At 42.1% G+C, this 16060-nt stretch overlaps 1 protein-coding gene across 4 annotated transcripts in view; it reads right to left on the bottom strand.

Annotated features, from left to right (window-relative positions):
* The window catches only part of LOC114570600 (ras-specific guanine nucleotide-releasing factor RalGPS1), a 146510-nt gene that overhangs the window by 48296 nt on the left and 82154 nt on the right, over window positions 1-16060 (bottom strand). For all 4 annotated transcript variants that reach the window (XM_028600933.1, XM_028600934.1, XM_028600935.1 and 1 more), the window contains 3 exons: window positions 15036-15173; window positions 14580-14673; window positions 13175-13242 (listed from right to left, as the gene is read on the bottom strand). In XM_028600933.1, coding sequence (XP_028456734.1) covers window positions 13175-13242; window positions 14580-14673; window positions 15036-15173 — 300 coding nt within the window. The remainder of the gene's footprint in view (window positions 1-13174; window positions 13243-14579; window positions 14674-15035; window positions 15174-16060) is intronic.

Raw genomic sequence — 16060 nt, 5'->3', positions numbered from 1 at the left:
GTAAAAATAATTTCCCCCTGGGATTATTAAAGTATTTCTGATTCTGATTGCGGACTAAAATTCGGCCGGATTTAACTCATTTTGACCGAATGTCCCGTCTCCTTCCTCTGTCTCTGTGTCGGGGTTCTAACCTCCGGTGGATTTGTGAGGACTATGGTTAACTGCTCCTCAGATCTCTGCAGGGTAAATCCAGACAGCTACCTAGACTATCTGTCCAATCAGAGTTTTCTGTTACACGACTAAAACCACTTTTGAACGTCCACATGTTCCACCAAAACAAGTTCCTTCCTGAGACTATTTAGCAGAGGCACCGTGGCTCCGTCCGGAGCTTAGCACCGCCCAAGATGATTGTGATTGGTTTAAAGAAATGCCAATAAACCAGAGGATGTTTTTCTCCCATCTCTAGTCTCTGCAAAAAAGCCTGTTGAAGGAACTTGTTTTGGTGGAACATGTGTACGTTTATTGTACATCTGTCAATAAAAAAATGTGGCAGTTGAATTGAAGAAAGGGAGAGAGAAAGATATTTCCAAAAATTTGAAAAACATATAACAGGCTTCACTACCTACACTGAGGACAAAAAGCTTCCTTTTCTATTAGGGGAAGATAAAAACACGGCATGGCTAGCAGCTAAATATGTCTTCTCCTGCCACAATACAAGGCAAAATAAATAGAAAATTGTATATATAATCATTTTTATTTTTCTATTATTTTATTTGTATTCTTTTTAAAAAAAAAATATATATATATATATCCAAAAGTTTGGACACACCTTCTCATTCAATGCGTTTTCTTTATTTTCATGACTATTTACATTGTAGATTCTCAATGAAGGCATCAAAACTATGAATGAACACATAAGGAATTATGTACTTAACAAAAAAGTGTGAAATAACTGAAAACATGTCTTATATTTTAGATTCTTCAAAAGTAGCCACCCTTTGCTTTTTTTGATAACTCTGCAAACCCTTGGTGTTCTCTCAATGAGCTTCATGAGGTAGTCACCTGAAATGGTTTTCACTTCACAGGTGTGCTTTGTCAGGGTTAATTAGTGGAATTTTTTCCCTTATTAATAAAAAAGCAAAGGGTGGCTACTTTGAAGAATCTAAAATATAAGACATGTTTTCAGTTATTTCACACTTGTTTGTTAAGTACATAATTCCACGTGTTCATTCATAGTTTGGATGCTTTCGGTGAGAATCTACAATGTAAATAGTCATGAAAATAAAGAGGAAACGCATTGAAGGAGAAGGTGTGTCCAAACTTTTGGCCTGTACTGTGTGTGTATATATATATATATATATATATATATATATATATATTATTGTTGTTGTTTCAACGTACCCTTTGAGGGACATGCACTGACTTTGTTTAGTATCTGCATTTATATCATAATTATCCTGTTTATTTGTATTATTATATCAGATGTAGTTACTCCTTGTTGTTGTTAATAGGTATGTTTTTTCTTATGCTTTGGCAACACAGATGAATTTTTTGTCATGACAATAAAGCAACATGAAATTGAAGATAAAGACAGAGAGAGAGAGAGAGAGTAAGAGAGAGAGTCAGACAGACAGAGAGAGAGAGAGACCGAGAGAGACAGACAGACAAACTCTCAGAGAGAGAGAGAGAGAGAGAGAGAGAGAGAGAGAGAGGTTCCGGATTCCATCTTGAGAGGTCACACACAAGATGAGCTCCTGAAAATTATACCTTTGAAATCAAATTCTGGATAAAAAAAAAAAAACAAAACCGAAGAAATCAATAACCTGCAAATAGCAACATAGAGATACAGACATCGAATAAAGAAGACGGACTGCAACAAAAATATCCGTCTTACCACCAAAAAGAGAAGATCTCCAGCAAATCTAAGCCTGAAAGACAGCAAGGAGCAAACCAACCAATCCCGCTAGCCTGACACAAACCTGGAGGAGAGTAGGAAAAGAGGCTGGAAAATAAAGAAATAAGGAAAAGGAAAAGCAACCTAAGACATAGACACTACACTGAAAGTAAAACAAATTTGTTTGAAGAGGGGAGATTTGTTGGCCTTGACAGCAGAAACTTGGCTAGCTTAGCCATTTTGACAGTTGGAATCAGTTAGAGTCAGTTGGGATCAATTTAAAAAAATCATTGTCCCATCAAAGAGTGCTACCATGGAGATGAAACTAAAAAGCAACAGATGCAGCAGAGAGGTAGAATACCCTGCTAACTGTAGCAGCGCTAAAGTAAAGAAGAAACACAAAGAGGCAAAACTCCTGTCCAACATAGAACTGTTTGACGATTATATTTTCTGCAACAACAAAAAGATAAAAAAATAATGTCCTCTTTCATACAAATGACATCAATAAATGGAAGCAGGTCATCTGTAACAGTTACTCACATATTGCCAAAGAAGGCATTGGTCGCGGAGGCCGCTTAACTGTGTGTCAGGACCAAACCCTCAACACCGACAACCCTTTACTCACTATTACTTATTACACTAAAAAAGGTACAGTGCTAGTACAGGGAAATGAGGCAAGCCTCAACTCCTTTGAGGAACTCTTCCCCAAGCTGAAAGCAGAGGCTGAAAGAGACCGACCTAGTACCTGCATCACTATGGGAAGAGACACAGGATCAGATCAGGAATCGGATGGTGGCACCATGATCCCAGAGGTCACAGAACTAGACCTGAAGCTCATAACCAGTCCATCTGGACCTGTCCCTCCAACACCCTCCAAGCTCTTTCAACAACTGAGAGAGAGCCTGTCCCTCCTGGAGCTGGAGTTCACAGGAGCTCACTATGGCCAGACTCGCTGAATCTGAAACCACCCAACAGCTGAGACATGAGCTCCACCAGCTAAAGGAGGACAGCCACGAGGCCATCGCAGAGCTGAGTAGGGAGAGTGAAGTCACCACCACAGAACTGAAGGAGACCCAGAGGAGACTCAGACAGCTGACACAGACCATACTCGAGCTGGAAGAGGAGAACACCACACTCAGAGCCCAGACCCTGAAAATAAAGGAGGATGCAACCAACAGAGACCTGAGCTTCAGCAAAGTGCTCCAGGAGATAAGGGAGCAAGTCCTGAAGAAGAGCTGCCATGAATCTCTTCCCAGCTACAAACATGCTGCTGTCCCAACACCTACCCTCTCCCTTGCTACCAAAGCAACAACTCCCTCCGACACCAGCAGTTCCCACCTTCCACAGCCTTTACCCAGGTCTCAAACCCTGACACCCAGAGACTCCGGCCCAGACAAAGACCCCCTCCCTGGTGCCCAACCCCTATATTACAGTATAGTACAGGTGGTCCTACTCATGGACTCAAATGGTAAATACCTGGACCCCAAACGCCTTTTCCCTGGCCTCAACACCACAGCCAAACGTTGCCAAAACACAGGCCATGCCATGGAGCTGCTCAGACAGGACACATTGGGGAGGCCCCAGTACATCGTGGGGCACACAGGCACCAATGACCTTCACACCCTAGACAGAGACACTGCTGAGGCCATGGCCAAGATGGCTGAGAGGGCCTCCAGGGAATTCCCTGACAGCAGGGTGATTATCTCTACCCTTCTCCCCAGAACAGACACCCCTGCACATGTCATCCACGAGGTCAACATGGAAATCTCAAGGGGATGTGCATCCACATAGCTCACCATGCAAACATTGGAACATGGGATCTCTATGACGGGATACACCTGAACAAGGGTTGGGATAAGAACTTTCGCCAAAACGTTGAAGGATGTTACCGTTACCCTTGGTCGCAAACCCAACCATCCCACCCACCCACCCACCCAACTGCTGCTCCCAGGAACTACAGACCACCCAGATACCAACGGGACAGTCTGAGGAACTCTACATCCCACCCTCCTGCCCCACCAAGACACAGAACACAACCCCCATCATCACTAACAGATGACCTACCCATCTAAGATGAACAATACTCTCCCTCTCCAATCAAGTATACCGATGTCTGAACTCTGGGCGATCAAAGAGATGCTCCACACTCCATTACTACAAATATGAGGTACAGAGATACCATAGATAACACATTCTCTCTCTCACACACACACACACACACACACACACACACACACACACACACACACACACACACACACACACACACACACACACACACACACACACACACACACACACAGTAATTGGTTACAGTAGGTTAGCCTTTTTCGTCGGTTTCGTTTTGTTCATGTTTTTAGTTGAATTTCTCCATTTCTCTCAAAAATGAAATCTTTAAAAATAAGCTTTTGGAATATTCAGGGTCTGTACTCTAGTACATTTGGTCTTAAGACCACAGAACCTGATTTCTTGAATAACGTAAATGATGTTGATATTTTAATTCTGTTAGAAATGTGGAGTTGATCTGATACGATCACCCAATGTCCCTCAGGCTACAATGAAATTACAGTTCCTTCACTTAAACTGAGCACAGTACACCGTGGCAGAGACTCTGGAGGAATATTAATCTAGCTTAACCTGTTAACATCCACCTCTTTTGCCTGATTTTCGCCTATTTCTCGTTCCCAAAGGGAAACGCTTATAACAGAAGAACTGTAAGGCCAAAATACATGTATGAGGCATCATTTGAAACCTAATTTCTTCTACTTTATAGACATGTGCTTGATTAGCATGTGATTAAAACAGAACATACACTACAGCAGTTCAAACATGGTTCAAAATAGTTATTTTGGTCCGGTCTAAAAAAACGTAATTTTTGAAAAAAAATAACAAAAAAATACTTTGTGCCACACTATGCAGGACACAACACAAACCTTCTACACCTTGTCAAGAAGACCTATATAAAGTTTCAGAACTCTAGTCCTAACCTAGTGGGAGCTAGGGAGTTTTCAGTATTTGGTATAACAAGTGTCACCGGTGTGCCAAAACCTCTCAAAAACTTCTCCAAGTGACCAAATGTTGCTAAATGCTTTTACTCACTTCTATGCTATTAGAAAAAACATACAAAATACTTAAAATGACTTAAAAAACCTTTTTACATTCATTCAAACACTGTTGATCATATTTTTTCATAAATCACATGTATCGCATGCTGGCTCTGGGAGGCGGGGCTTAGGTCTGTTACCCATTCATTTGGACTGGTTCCCATTGGATATTCCTATCATGCTATATACCGTTGGAAAGGGAATGTGATTGGCTACAACTGCCATGATTGACGTGTTGATAGCCAATGACAGCTTTTTCTAAGATGGCTGCTCAGAGAGATGACGCAGCGTATTGACGCTCCACAGTGGGAGCGCTTGTTTGGGTGACCGGGGTTGTCCCGGGGTGAAAACTTAACAGAAAAAGGTGGGGATAATTTCATTGTGTAGGCAGCAACCTGAGGAAAACAACTATACCCAGCAACACGGTGCAGGGCAAGGAGAAATATATTATTTCAGACGGAACAAGATCGGCTAATGAGGTTAGCAGACAGTTAGCGGACAATTAGCATGGGTTCTACAGGACAATATTCATAACCTGGATTAATTCTTGTGAAAAAACCTTGTTATCCTTTTGATCTGTGGACACTTACGGACTAGAGGAATATATATAAGCCAGGAATGGACGCGGATTGAGCGTTTAGGACAGCGTACAGGTAGGGAAGCATCATTTTTTTTTTTTTTTTTTTTTTTTTTTTCAAATAGCATGAGCACTAAGATAATGAATAATGCTTTGGTGCTTATGATTTCAGTAAAATGAACTGAATGATTCAATTGCAGAGAATTTTACGAATCAAACGATATACAGCATGTCCATATTGACACAAGTTTTGAACTTTTGTGGTTAAATACTATTATGTAACACATCAGAACACGTCTGTTAACCCCCACCGGCCCGTCGGCGGGCCGGTGGGGGTTAACAGGTTAAAGCAATCACATTAGCACGGTCAAACAAAACAAAAACCACATTTGGTTGAAAATTAATAAAGACGTGGGCATTTGTGATGTAGATTTATATCTGTGTGCAATATACACCCCTCCATCAGCGTCCTCATACAATGACGAAGACTTCTACAGACAGAGATTTGCCAGTTTCTAGCCCAAGGCAAAATACTTCTGTGTGGGGACTTCAAGGCACGAACAGGCTCAGAATCTGACTGTATAGACTACACAGGAGATAAGCATGTTTTTAGACCGTCACTTTTGACCCCCATAACCACAGTCATGAGGAACAACCCTGACAAAACAATAAATAGAAATGGGAAAGAGTTAGTGCATCTCTGTAGAGCCTCAGGCCTGTATATATTACATGGGAGGTTCAGAGGAGATGCTTTACTTACTGTTCAGCTCTTGGTAAAAGTGTAGTTGACTATGCCATCTCAGACATGGACCCCTCCTCATTCAGTGCTTTCACTGTACGAGCACAGACCCCCCTCTCAGATCACAGCCAAATAAATATGTACTTGAAAAAAAACAGAGATACTACTAAGAAACAGCCAAGTAAACTGTACAATCTAAATCAGGCATACAAATGGGCTTCAAACAGTGATGAACAATTTATACACACTTTGAACTCAAATGAAATAAAACATGCAATAAACACATTCAACATAGTCCACTATCAAAATACATCTGCAGGCGTAAACAAAGCAACAAAAGAAATTACCCATATCTTCCAAAACGCTGCATTAAATAGGGTTAGGGTTAACCCTAACCCTAACCTGACTAAAGAAATTCCACCATACCAATCAAACACTTCAGGAGATTGAAAACGCAGTAGACCAGGGTCAGTTCTGGGACATGTTGAACAGTTTAGAAACCACAAAGCCACAACAATTGGCAATACAAGATGGAGACATCTGGGAAAAATACTTTAGTGACCTTTACAAAAGTATCCCACCTGAAGACCTGAACATAAACCAAATTTATATTAAATCAAAATTAGACAATCTTGAATCTGCCATCAAAACTAACCAAAATCCATTAGATTATCCAATTACACAAAAAGAGTTAACAGACAAACTGAAATCTCTTAAATCAAGAAAAGCCTGTGGCACAGATTGCATAAAAAATGAAATGCTGAAAAACAGTACCCCCCGAGTTACAAATTGCAATTGTTAAACTGTTCAACATGGTGCTGACATCTGGCTGCTTTCCTGATGTCTGGAACCAGGGGCTGATCACCCCAATCCACAAAAATGGAAATAAATCAGACCTTAATGACTACAGCGGGATCTGTGTCAACAGCAACCTGGGGAAAATATTCTGTAGTATCCTAAATTCAAGGATACTAACCTTTATTCAAGAAAAAAAAACATACTTAGTAAATGCCAAATTGGCTTTCTTCCAAGTTACAGAACCTCCGATCATATATACACCTCACATACTTTAATTGACAAACATGTCTACCCTAAAAAAAGTGAGGTAAAATATTTAAAAAAGCCTTTGACTCCATTTGGCGTGAAGGACTTTTCTTCAAAATCCTTCAAAGTGGAATAGGTGGCAAGGTATGACCTTATCAAATATATGTACAAGCACAATCAATGTGCTGTGAAAATTAATAATCAAAGAACAGAATATTTTACCCAAGGACGCGATGTGAAGCAAGGATGCTGTATAAGTCCTGCATTATTCAACCTGTACAGAAATCAGCGATCAGCAGCTCCAGGCCTCACACTCTTAGACACAGAGATTAAATACCTGCTTTATGCAGATGACCTGATTTTTTTTGGTCTCCAACAAGAGATGGTCTTCAACATAACCTGTCCATCCTGGAAGAATACTGCCATAACTGGGCATTGGAGGTCAATTTCAAGAAAACTCAAATTATGATCTTTCAAAAAAAGGCCAGATGTCTTGAAACCAAATACCATTTTACTTTGAATAACACCCAAATTAAAACACACCCAAAATTATACTTACCTTGGTCTGACCACATCTGCATCAGGGAATTTCAATAAAGCCAAACATTCACTTAAAGAAAAAGCATGCAGGGCAATGTATGCATTAAAAACCAAGTTGTTCAGCATTAACATCCCAATTAGAATCTGGACTAAAATATTTGATAGTGTAATTGTACCGATAGCACTTTATGGAAGTGAAGTTTGGGGCCCACCCACTAGATTGGAGCATGACTCCTGGGACAAGCACCCGATAGAGACCCTACACACAGAATTCTGTAGAAGAATTCTAAACGTTCAAAGGAAAACCCCAAATAACACCTGTCGAGTAGAACTGGGACGTTTCCCATTACTGCTAAATATACAGAAACGAGCTATTACATTTTGGACACATCTTAATTTAAGCCAAAAAGACACACTTCATTTTAAAGCACTAAAAACCCAAGAGCTGAATCCTGAAAACAGTGCCCTCAGTCAGCTGATGGTGAAGCTAACCAATGAGGCTCCCATCAGCACTGGTTCAAAACAACACAACGCAACACAACAGATTATGATTCATTCAAAAGATCAATATTTAGAACATTGGAAAAGTCAAACAAAAACACAAAGTAGACTAAATTGTTATTTGACTCTTAACAGAGAATATAAATTGGCTGAGTATCTGCACACTGTCAGAGATCTAAAGCAGAGACGGGTCCTGACTAAATACAGGCTCAGTGACCACCAAGTGGGTCAGACAGACAGGTCAGAGAGAGAGAGACAGGCTCAGTGACAACCAAGTGGGTCAGACAGACAGGTCAGAGAGAGAGAGACAGGCTCAGTGACCACCAAGTGGGTCAGACAGACAGGTCAGAGAGAGAGAGACAGGCTCAGTGACCACCAACTGGCCATAGAGACAGGAAGACTCAGACAGACATGTCAGAGAGAGAGAGAGACAGGCTCAGTGACCACCAACTGGCCGTAGAGACAGGAAGACTCAGACAGACATGTCAGCGAGAGAGAGAGACAGGCTCAGTGACCACCAACTGGCCGTAGAAACAGGAACACTCAGGCATACAGGTCAGAGAGAGAGAGACATGCTCAGTGACCACCAACTGGCCATAGAGACAGGAAGACTCAGACAGACATGTCAGAGAGAGAGAGAGACAAGCTCAGTGACCACCAACTGGCCGTAGAGACAGGAAGACTCAAACAGACATGTCAGCGAGAGAGAGAGACAGGCTCAGTGACCACCAACTGGCCGTAGAAACAGGAACACTCAGGCAGACAGGTCAGAGAGAGAGAGACAGGCTCAGTGGCCACCAACTGGCCGTAGAGACAGGAAGACTCAGACAGACATGGCTGCCCAGAGAGGAACGTATATGTGCTCACTGCTCAACAGAGGAGATAGAAACAGAGATACACTTCTTCCTCCACTGTGAAACATTCTCTTCACTAAGAGACTTACACTTTGGAAAAATAGCCAACAAAATAGCAAATAAATATGGATCTGCCTGCCACAACCTGAGGGACTCACCACTATAAGATCCCAACATTACACATTGGTTTAGGATTGTACAGTCATTATATTGTACAAAACTGTTAAGTACTACATTGTGTTATGTAACTGCTTTGTAATGTAGTATGTTGTATAACTATCAGTGCAGTACAGAATATATGTGACACCTACTGTATTTATTTAATATGTCATATGTACTATATATGTATTTTCTGTAAACTGCTTTGGCAACATGTTTTCTTTGTTCATGCCAATAAAGCAAACTGAATTGAATTGAATTGAGAAGGAGAGAGTAGTAGTTTCTATAGCAACCATTAAAAAACAAAGCCGTCATGTTGCTGGCCAGCCTGTGGGATATGAGTCAATGGAAAGACGGCTGGGTCTGTCCCTGAGGACACAGCTGTTAGACTGTTAGCTGCGCCGTTAACTTGCTCTACATGACTTTAAAGGATGAAAAAAAAGAGTGAACTGGCCTATTAGTTAGATGAGCTTATTTCTCTAAAATAAAGCTGATTATTAGTTACATTTTATTGCTGTTTTTATTCCCTCAGCTGTGTTTCCTCAGTCTGACCAGGCGGACCCATTTACAGAAAAACACAACTCCATGTAATCCCCCTCACACACCGAGCAGAATATAAAAAGACACAACAGCGTCGGAGAGCAACCAGGTGCCTTTGCTGCTCGTTTCAGGACTATAAAACACGAGGACACATGCTTTCATTCACAGTGTGGATGAGAAACAGTTCTGAGGGCAGTGAAGTACGGAGGGGCATTACATTCCCTGAGGAACAAAATAAAGCTCTCATCTTCTAATTAGGACTTCCCTATCTCATAAAGTAATCTGTAATCAGTAATCTCTATCTGGTAATCACAAGATAGTTATGAGATAACTATGAGGAAAGGTTAAAGTAGAATTCCGGTGGATTTCAACACGTAACTCTGTTGTTTGTAAATGTGGAGAGCTGTCAGTAGCGAGAAAAACTAAACCAATCGGTGCTGCCTACACAGTGTTATCCTCCTGCTAGCGTTAGCACCCAGGAGGCTGAAACAGGGCAGGTTTTAAACGTGCTTTTAGCCTCTTAACACGCTGGAGATGTCATTAGATGGCAAGACGAGTGCTTCTGACTGTCTACAAACTACAACACCGAAAAGAGATACACAAATATTTTCATAAATAGTATAGCATTAAGAAGAGAGACGCTGGGCGACTGAACAGGCTGGTAAAGAAAGCTGGCTCTGTTGTTGGCATTGGCATTGAGAACATCTGTCACTGTCATGCTCTACAGACAGGTTGAGGAGGTCCTTTGTCCCCAGGGCCATCCAACTCATCAATACCACACAAAGGGGAAGGGGAGAAATGGACTTTTCAGCATGAGCCTGTCTCTCTCAGCCCCTACCACCATTATATCTCTGTCTGCTGTACACCTGACTGTCTAGCCCTGCTACACAATCTGGCCTGTGGTCATAACATCTACATCTTTTAACTTATTCCCTATTATATATTATTCTTATTGAATCAGTCAGTTCATATGTTATTATTTTAATATTTCATAGTCATAGTTAATATTTAATAATACTCTACTGCACTGTTCAATCCCTGCACGGTTCACTTTTGCACTATCACCATTGCACACAGTCTACCACCTAAACCTGAATTAGCACAACTTTTATGCATTTCTTTCACATCTACTGCGGTCAGATTCACTGTGTTTACTCAGAAGGAACCACTCCACATGGGTAGGCTCTTGTAATGACATCTCCAACATGTTAAGAGGCTAAAAGCACGTTTAAAACCTGCCCTGTTTCAGCCTCCTGGGTGCTAACGCTAGCAGGAGGATAACACGGTGTAGGCAGCACCGATTGGTTTAGTTTTTCTCGCTACTGACAGTACTCCACATTTACAAACAACAGAGCTACGTGTTGAAATCCACCGGAATTCTCCTTTGAGGTGTTTGAGGGGGCTTTCACACCTGGAAGCCCGAACAAAGGTCCGGACCAAGGTTCATATTTTTGTTCCACTGTAACATTTGGGAAAGGGAAAGGGAAGTTTGGGGTCCCCTGCTGGATCTGCTCCCCCCGCGACCAGACACCGGATAAGTGGACGAAGATGGATGGATGGATGGATGGATGGAACATTTGATTCGGAAAGTTTTTGTTTCATACTGCAGTGCTGCCGCCGCTCTTTTTGTTTTGTTGCGTTGTTGAGAAGTGAGACACGGGAACTTTACTTGGGGCTTGAGCAGCTGCAATATCTATTCAAAGACAAACTGAAACCTACACTGTACATTTACTAACACTTAACAAGTAAACCGCGGATTTATTCTCTGCTCTGAGCGCTGACACCATCTCTCTGTCTCGCTCACGTACTGTACACACTCAGCTCTGACCTGACTTATTGGGAATTTAGCTTATTCACCGTAACTCCCAGAGTTAGACCAGTCCATACATACCCTTCTCATCTCCGTGCGTGCTGTAAGGCTGTCTGACGGCTCCAGCGGCATCAGGCCAGCAGAACATGCAGGTAATGGTTCCAGTAATCCTACTGCTCCGAATAAGTGACAAAATAACACCAACATGTTCCTATTTACATGTTGTGATTTGTAGAAGTCATAGCGTGTACAAAAAACAACGTAACATGAGACAAAGCCGTCTTCTAACTGTAAACAAACTGGGAACTATATTCTCAGGCGGAAGAATATAGTACTTGGGCGGAGTGATATGCTCGCAGCAAGCCTCTCTGAGAATATAGTTCCCGGTTTGTTTACTGTTAGAAGGTGGCTGTGTCTCATGTTACGTTGTTTTTTGTACACGCTGGGACTCTATAAATCACAACGTGTAAATAGGAACATGTTGGCGTTATTTTGTCACTTTTGTCACAATTGGGAGCAGTAGGCTAGTTGGAACCAGTTACCTGCAGGATCTGTGCTGGGCTAAGCTAATGCTGGAGCCGTCAGACAGCGTTACAGCACGCACTGAGATGAGAAGGGTATGTATTGACTCGTCTTACTCTGGGGGTTACGGTGAATAAGCTAAATTCCCAATAAGTCGGCGTGTTCCTTTAAAGGAGCTTCCTGGATTTGGTCCGAAAGTCCGAACCATCCCAAAAATGCTTTCACACTAGAAAAGAATCGGACCTTAGTTCAGCTTGATCCGGACCGAGACTACCGGTTTTGGTCGGACCAAATTTTGGCTGTTTGGTCTGGATGGTGGTCCGGGGGAGGTTTCACACCTGTAATTGTGGTTCGGATCAAACCGAAAAGTCTTAAAGTCCGAACCAAATGCAGTAGGTGTGAAAGCCCCCTTAGAAGACAGAGAGATGATGGAACTATCTGCTTGGATTTCCTCCTCAGGTCGAGACTGGGAGTTATTAGATGTACTGATGGATGTGAAATATCTGGAGAAGTAGGAAGCAGCTCAGTTTGGCTATTTGGAATTAATAAATGGCGATTCAAATTATTGGTCAAATGATGCAGTTATTGTTCTGATTGTAACTAATCTATTCAGAAATACTTATCTACAGTAATCCATGCTGATGATCAGCTAGGCTGTCATGATGAGGCTCTTAGGTTGCTCTCACACCTACCTCGTTTGGTCAGATAGTCCGGTTGGTTTGGGCTTTTACTAGCCTGCGATTTCAACCGCATACAATTTACAGATTACTGTATGATGCCAAGGATAACTTTCAGATTGATAATCTGAAATCACAGGAGCCCGCAAGGGACCATCCTCCCCCCCAGGGGACACCTAGGGGACACCCCCCCTCTTCCCTTTCTGTTTCCTCTAAAGGACAAACCACTGGGAGGCCATTGCATCAGTGTAGCTCTGCCATGGGGTGTCTTACCTGCCAGGTCTTCTTTAGACGAAGCAATGCGAGGGGAACTGTTGCCAGGTTCAATCTTCAGAGACAGTCTGCAACACAAACGCTTTCCATGAGACACAACGGCCAATCAGCTGAGAGTCACTAGTGTCCAGATACATCAAACAATTACTGCTATGATATTAAGATTCAATCATTTCAATTTGGTGCGCTCAACAACCACAAAACAAATAATCCCACAGTACACACAACAGGAGTGTCCACAAAAACACATGGCCATGTTAGCAGCTAGCAGCCTGGCTGTGGAGATGACTGGCCAATAATGGTCCATCATTATCTCATCCAGGAGATTCACCGCTGGCTCTGATGGCTCCCAATCGTTTTGATACATGATAAAATTCCTTGCGGTATTGTATCTTATGACTGCATGTCACTGTCAATTAGGTCACTTTTGAAAGTCTGTCAGTACACCTTTGACTTAATGAGAGCGGATATTCAGGTAGAGCCAAGCTGAGCTGCTGGGGTCAGTGAGAATGCTAACTGAAAAGTCTGCACATGCTCTGTTTGCATGTGGAATAATCCCAATGTATTTGGCTCTGTGGTAAATGTTATTCTGCCACTCATCACCACATATGGAAAGTATTTATTGAAATTGTGTGGGGGGGGGAGGGGACTGTGGATAAACATGTCATTAATTAGTGAGTTGGTTTATGACTTTTTAAAGAGCTGGCAAAAAAACAAAAACAGGAAGGGAGTGCCATGCAACACCAAACACCGTCTGTCATGTGTAGTGTCCACATTACATCATACACTCATCGCGGTTTCATCAGGTTTCTCTCGTGTTCTGTTAGCAGTAATGCTATGTGACCATCTCACCATAGCTGCATGATACACCGATTAGATTCATTCACCCAATAACCTGATTCATGTTTAACCAGCCATTACTAATTAAACTGCTGTAGAATTTTTTAGAGTTTACCATGGGCCGGGGGCTGGGCTGGGGGCCAGAGGCCCTGGTGGGCCCTGGGTCATGGCAGACAGCTAAACATGTTTCTGAGCACAGGATCGGAGCCGCTGCCTGAGAAAGTCTTTAGTGCCTGCTGGATGAATGAACTCCCTGCGGAGATTGATAGAACCAGCTGCCTGTCCTTTTCCATCCTGCTTCCTGTGCACTGATCCCCACCAATTTCATGCCACCCTCCATGTTCCAATGTGCTGGAGAAAAGCTTGTGTGCTGACCAAGTGGACAGAGTTTGGTTTAGTGAGTCTTGGTAATCTGGCCATTAGACTGCTGGCAGAAACCTGAAGAGTTTCCACAATAAAGAGTTTGTCCTCTGGGGAGGGTCAACAGCCAAATAAAACATCATCATGCCTGTAAACATTTAGCGCAGTGTAACCGTGCAGTGCCACTCACTGAGATCAAACTTACTTGAAGTTGTCATCTTCTACAAACTTCTGGAGTTCCTCTATGTAGCGAACTGACAATAGATACTTCTGGACATGTGGCAGGGTCACCAAGTAATCTGAAGAACAAAAGGTTGGGAGAAGGCACATCTGACAGTTCACATAGGATTTAGGAAACAAATACATTATACAAAATGAGAGTGCATGCACACACACATGGACTCACTGATACTAGTTCTGAATGTCCACCAAAATCAAGTACAGGACTCATCAAAACTAATGTTACCAAGTGTTGACGAGTTAAAGGATTTAAGTTAAAAGTTTTTGTGTTCAGCACATGGGGAGTAGAATGCCAGACGTTTTGGCCATAGCTTCCTCAGTGTGCAGTAAAACTAAGTGCAAAGAACAGAGCAGAGACAGCCTAAAACAGTGGAAATCAAAATGCGGATAAAAGCAAGCAGGTAATCTACTTGTTTGTTACCATAGTTACAGGACATCTGCAGGTCGGAGATGACCCTGAGAAGGTTGTTCATCTGATTGGTCCGCTGCTCTGTCTCTATAATACTGTCTGACGCAGGATAGGCTGAGTCGATGTAGATCATGTCCAGCAGGTAGATCCCTGGAGGAGAGCACACACAGCACAGAATCTCTGAGTCTATCCCAGCACTGACAGGAAGAAGCACAATACTTGTGCTCATACATTGCTAAGAGCAACTTTTCTAATTTGTTAGCGAAAATCTGGATATTCACTTGGATATTTGTGGTGTTTGGATATGCCAAGCAATGTCTTTCAGGAACCATATGTGTGTTAATAAAATAACAATGATAAAAGTGATAACTCTTTATTTAAGTTGAATCGTTGCATGTCTGATTTCTGGCACTGTTACTAAGGACAGGAGGAGAAACCACAGAGCACATGCAATGTGTCCAACATAACCTGGAAAACATCTGTTGAGTCACCACTTTCCTACAATTTGTCTTAATTACTCTGTACTAAGTGTTACTAAATACCAGACTGGAAACTCACCCTGAGCCTCACCTCTGTGCTGTGCTGGGCTTAGTGTACTTTTTGAAAAAAGTATACCGTATATACATATATATTAAAGTATATTACAGAATACAGAATGGCCATGGCAGACAGATGGACACACGTGGAGCCAAGGGGTTAGGGTGCATACCACATGGGTGCAAATCAAGACATAATGCCAAAGAAATAATCTTAAAAAATAAATATATAGATGTTGCACACCTTTGTCTAAACATTTTTGCAAAATCTGCAACGTTACCAGGTCAACCAGCAGACAAAACCACATTTGACACCAAGCAAATTGGTTCAGATCTTGAAACAGCTGAGCCAGGTCTTACAAATAACCACGAATGAAAAATGAACCATGAGAGTGGAAATGCCAACAATACCAATATTTCTGCACTGAATCTAGCGAGACGTTAAAACATCTAAACACTCGTCAGCCATCTAAATCAAATAAATATTCAGTGTTTCTCCAG

This window comes from Perca flavescens, chromosome 16, assembly GCF_004354835.1.
Source record: "Perca flavescens isolate YP-PL-M2 chromosome 16, PFLA_1.0, whole genome shotgun sequence".
Classification (NCBI taxonomy): Eukaryota; Metazoa; Chordata; class Actinopteri; order Perciformes; family Percidae; genus Perca; species Perca flavescens.
This window is presented reverse-complemented; position numbering and strand designations above follow the sequence as displayed.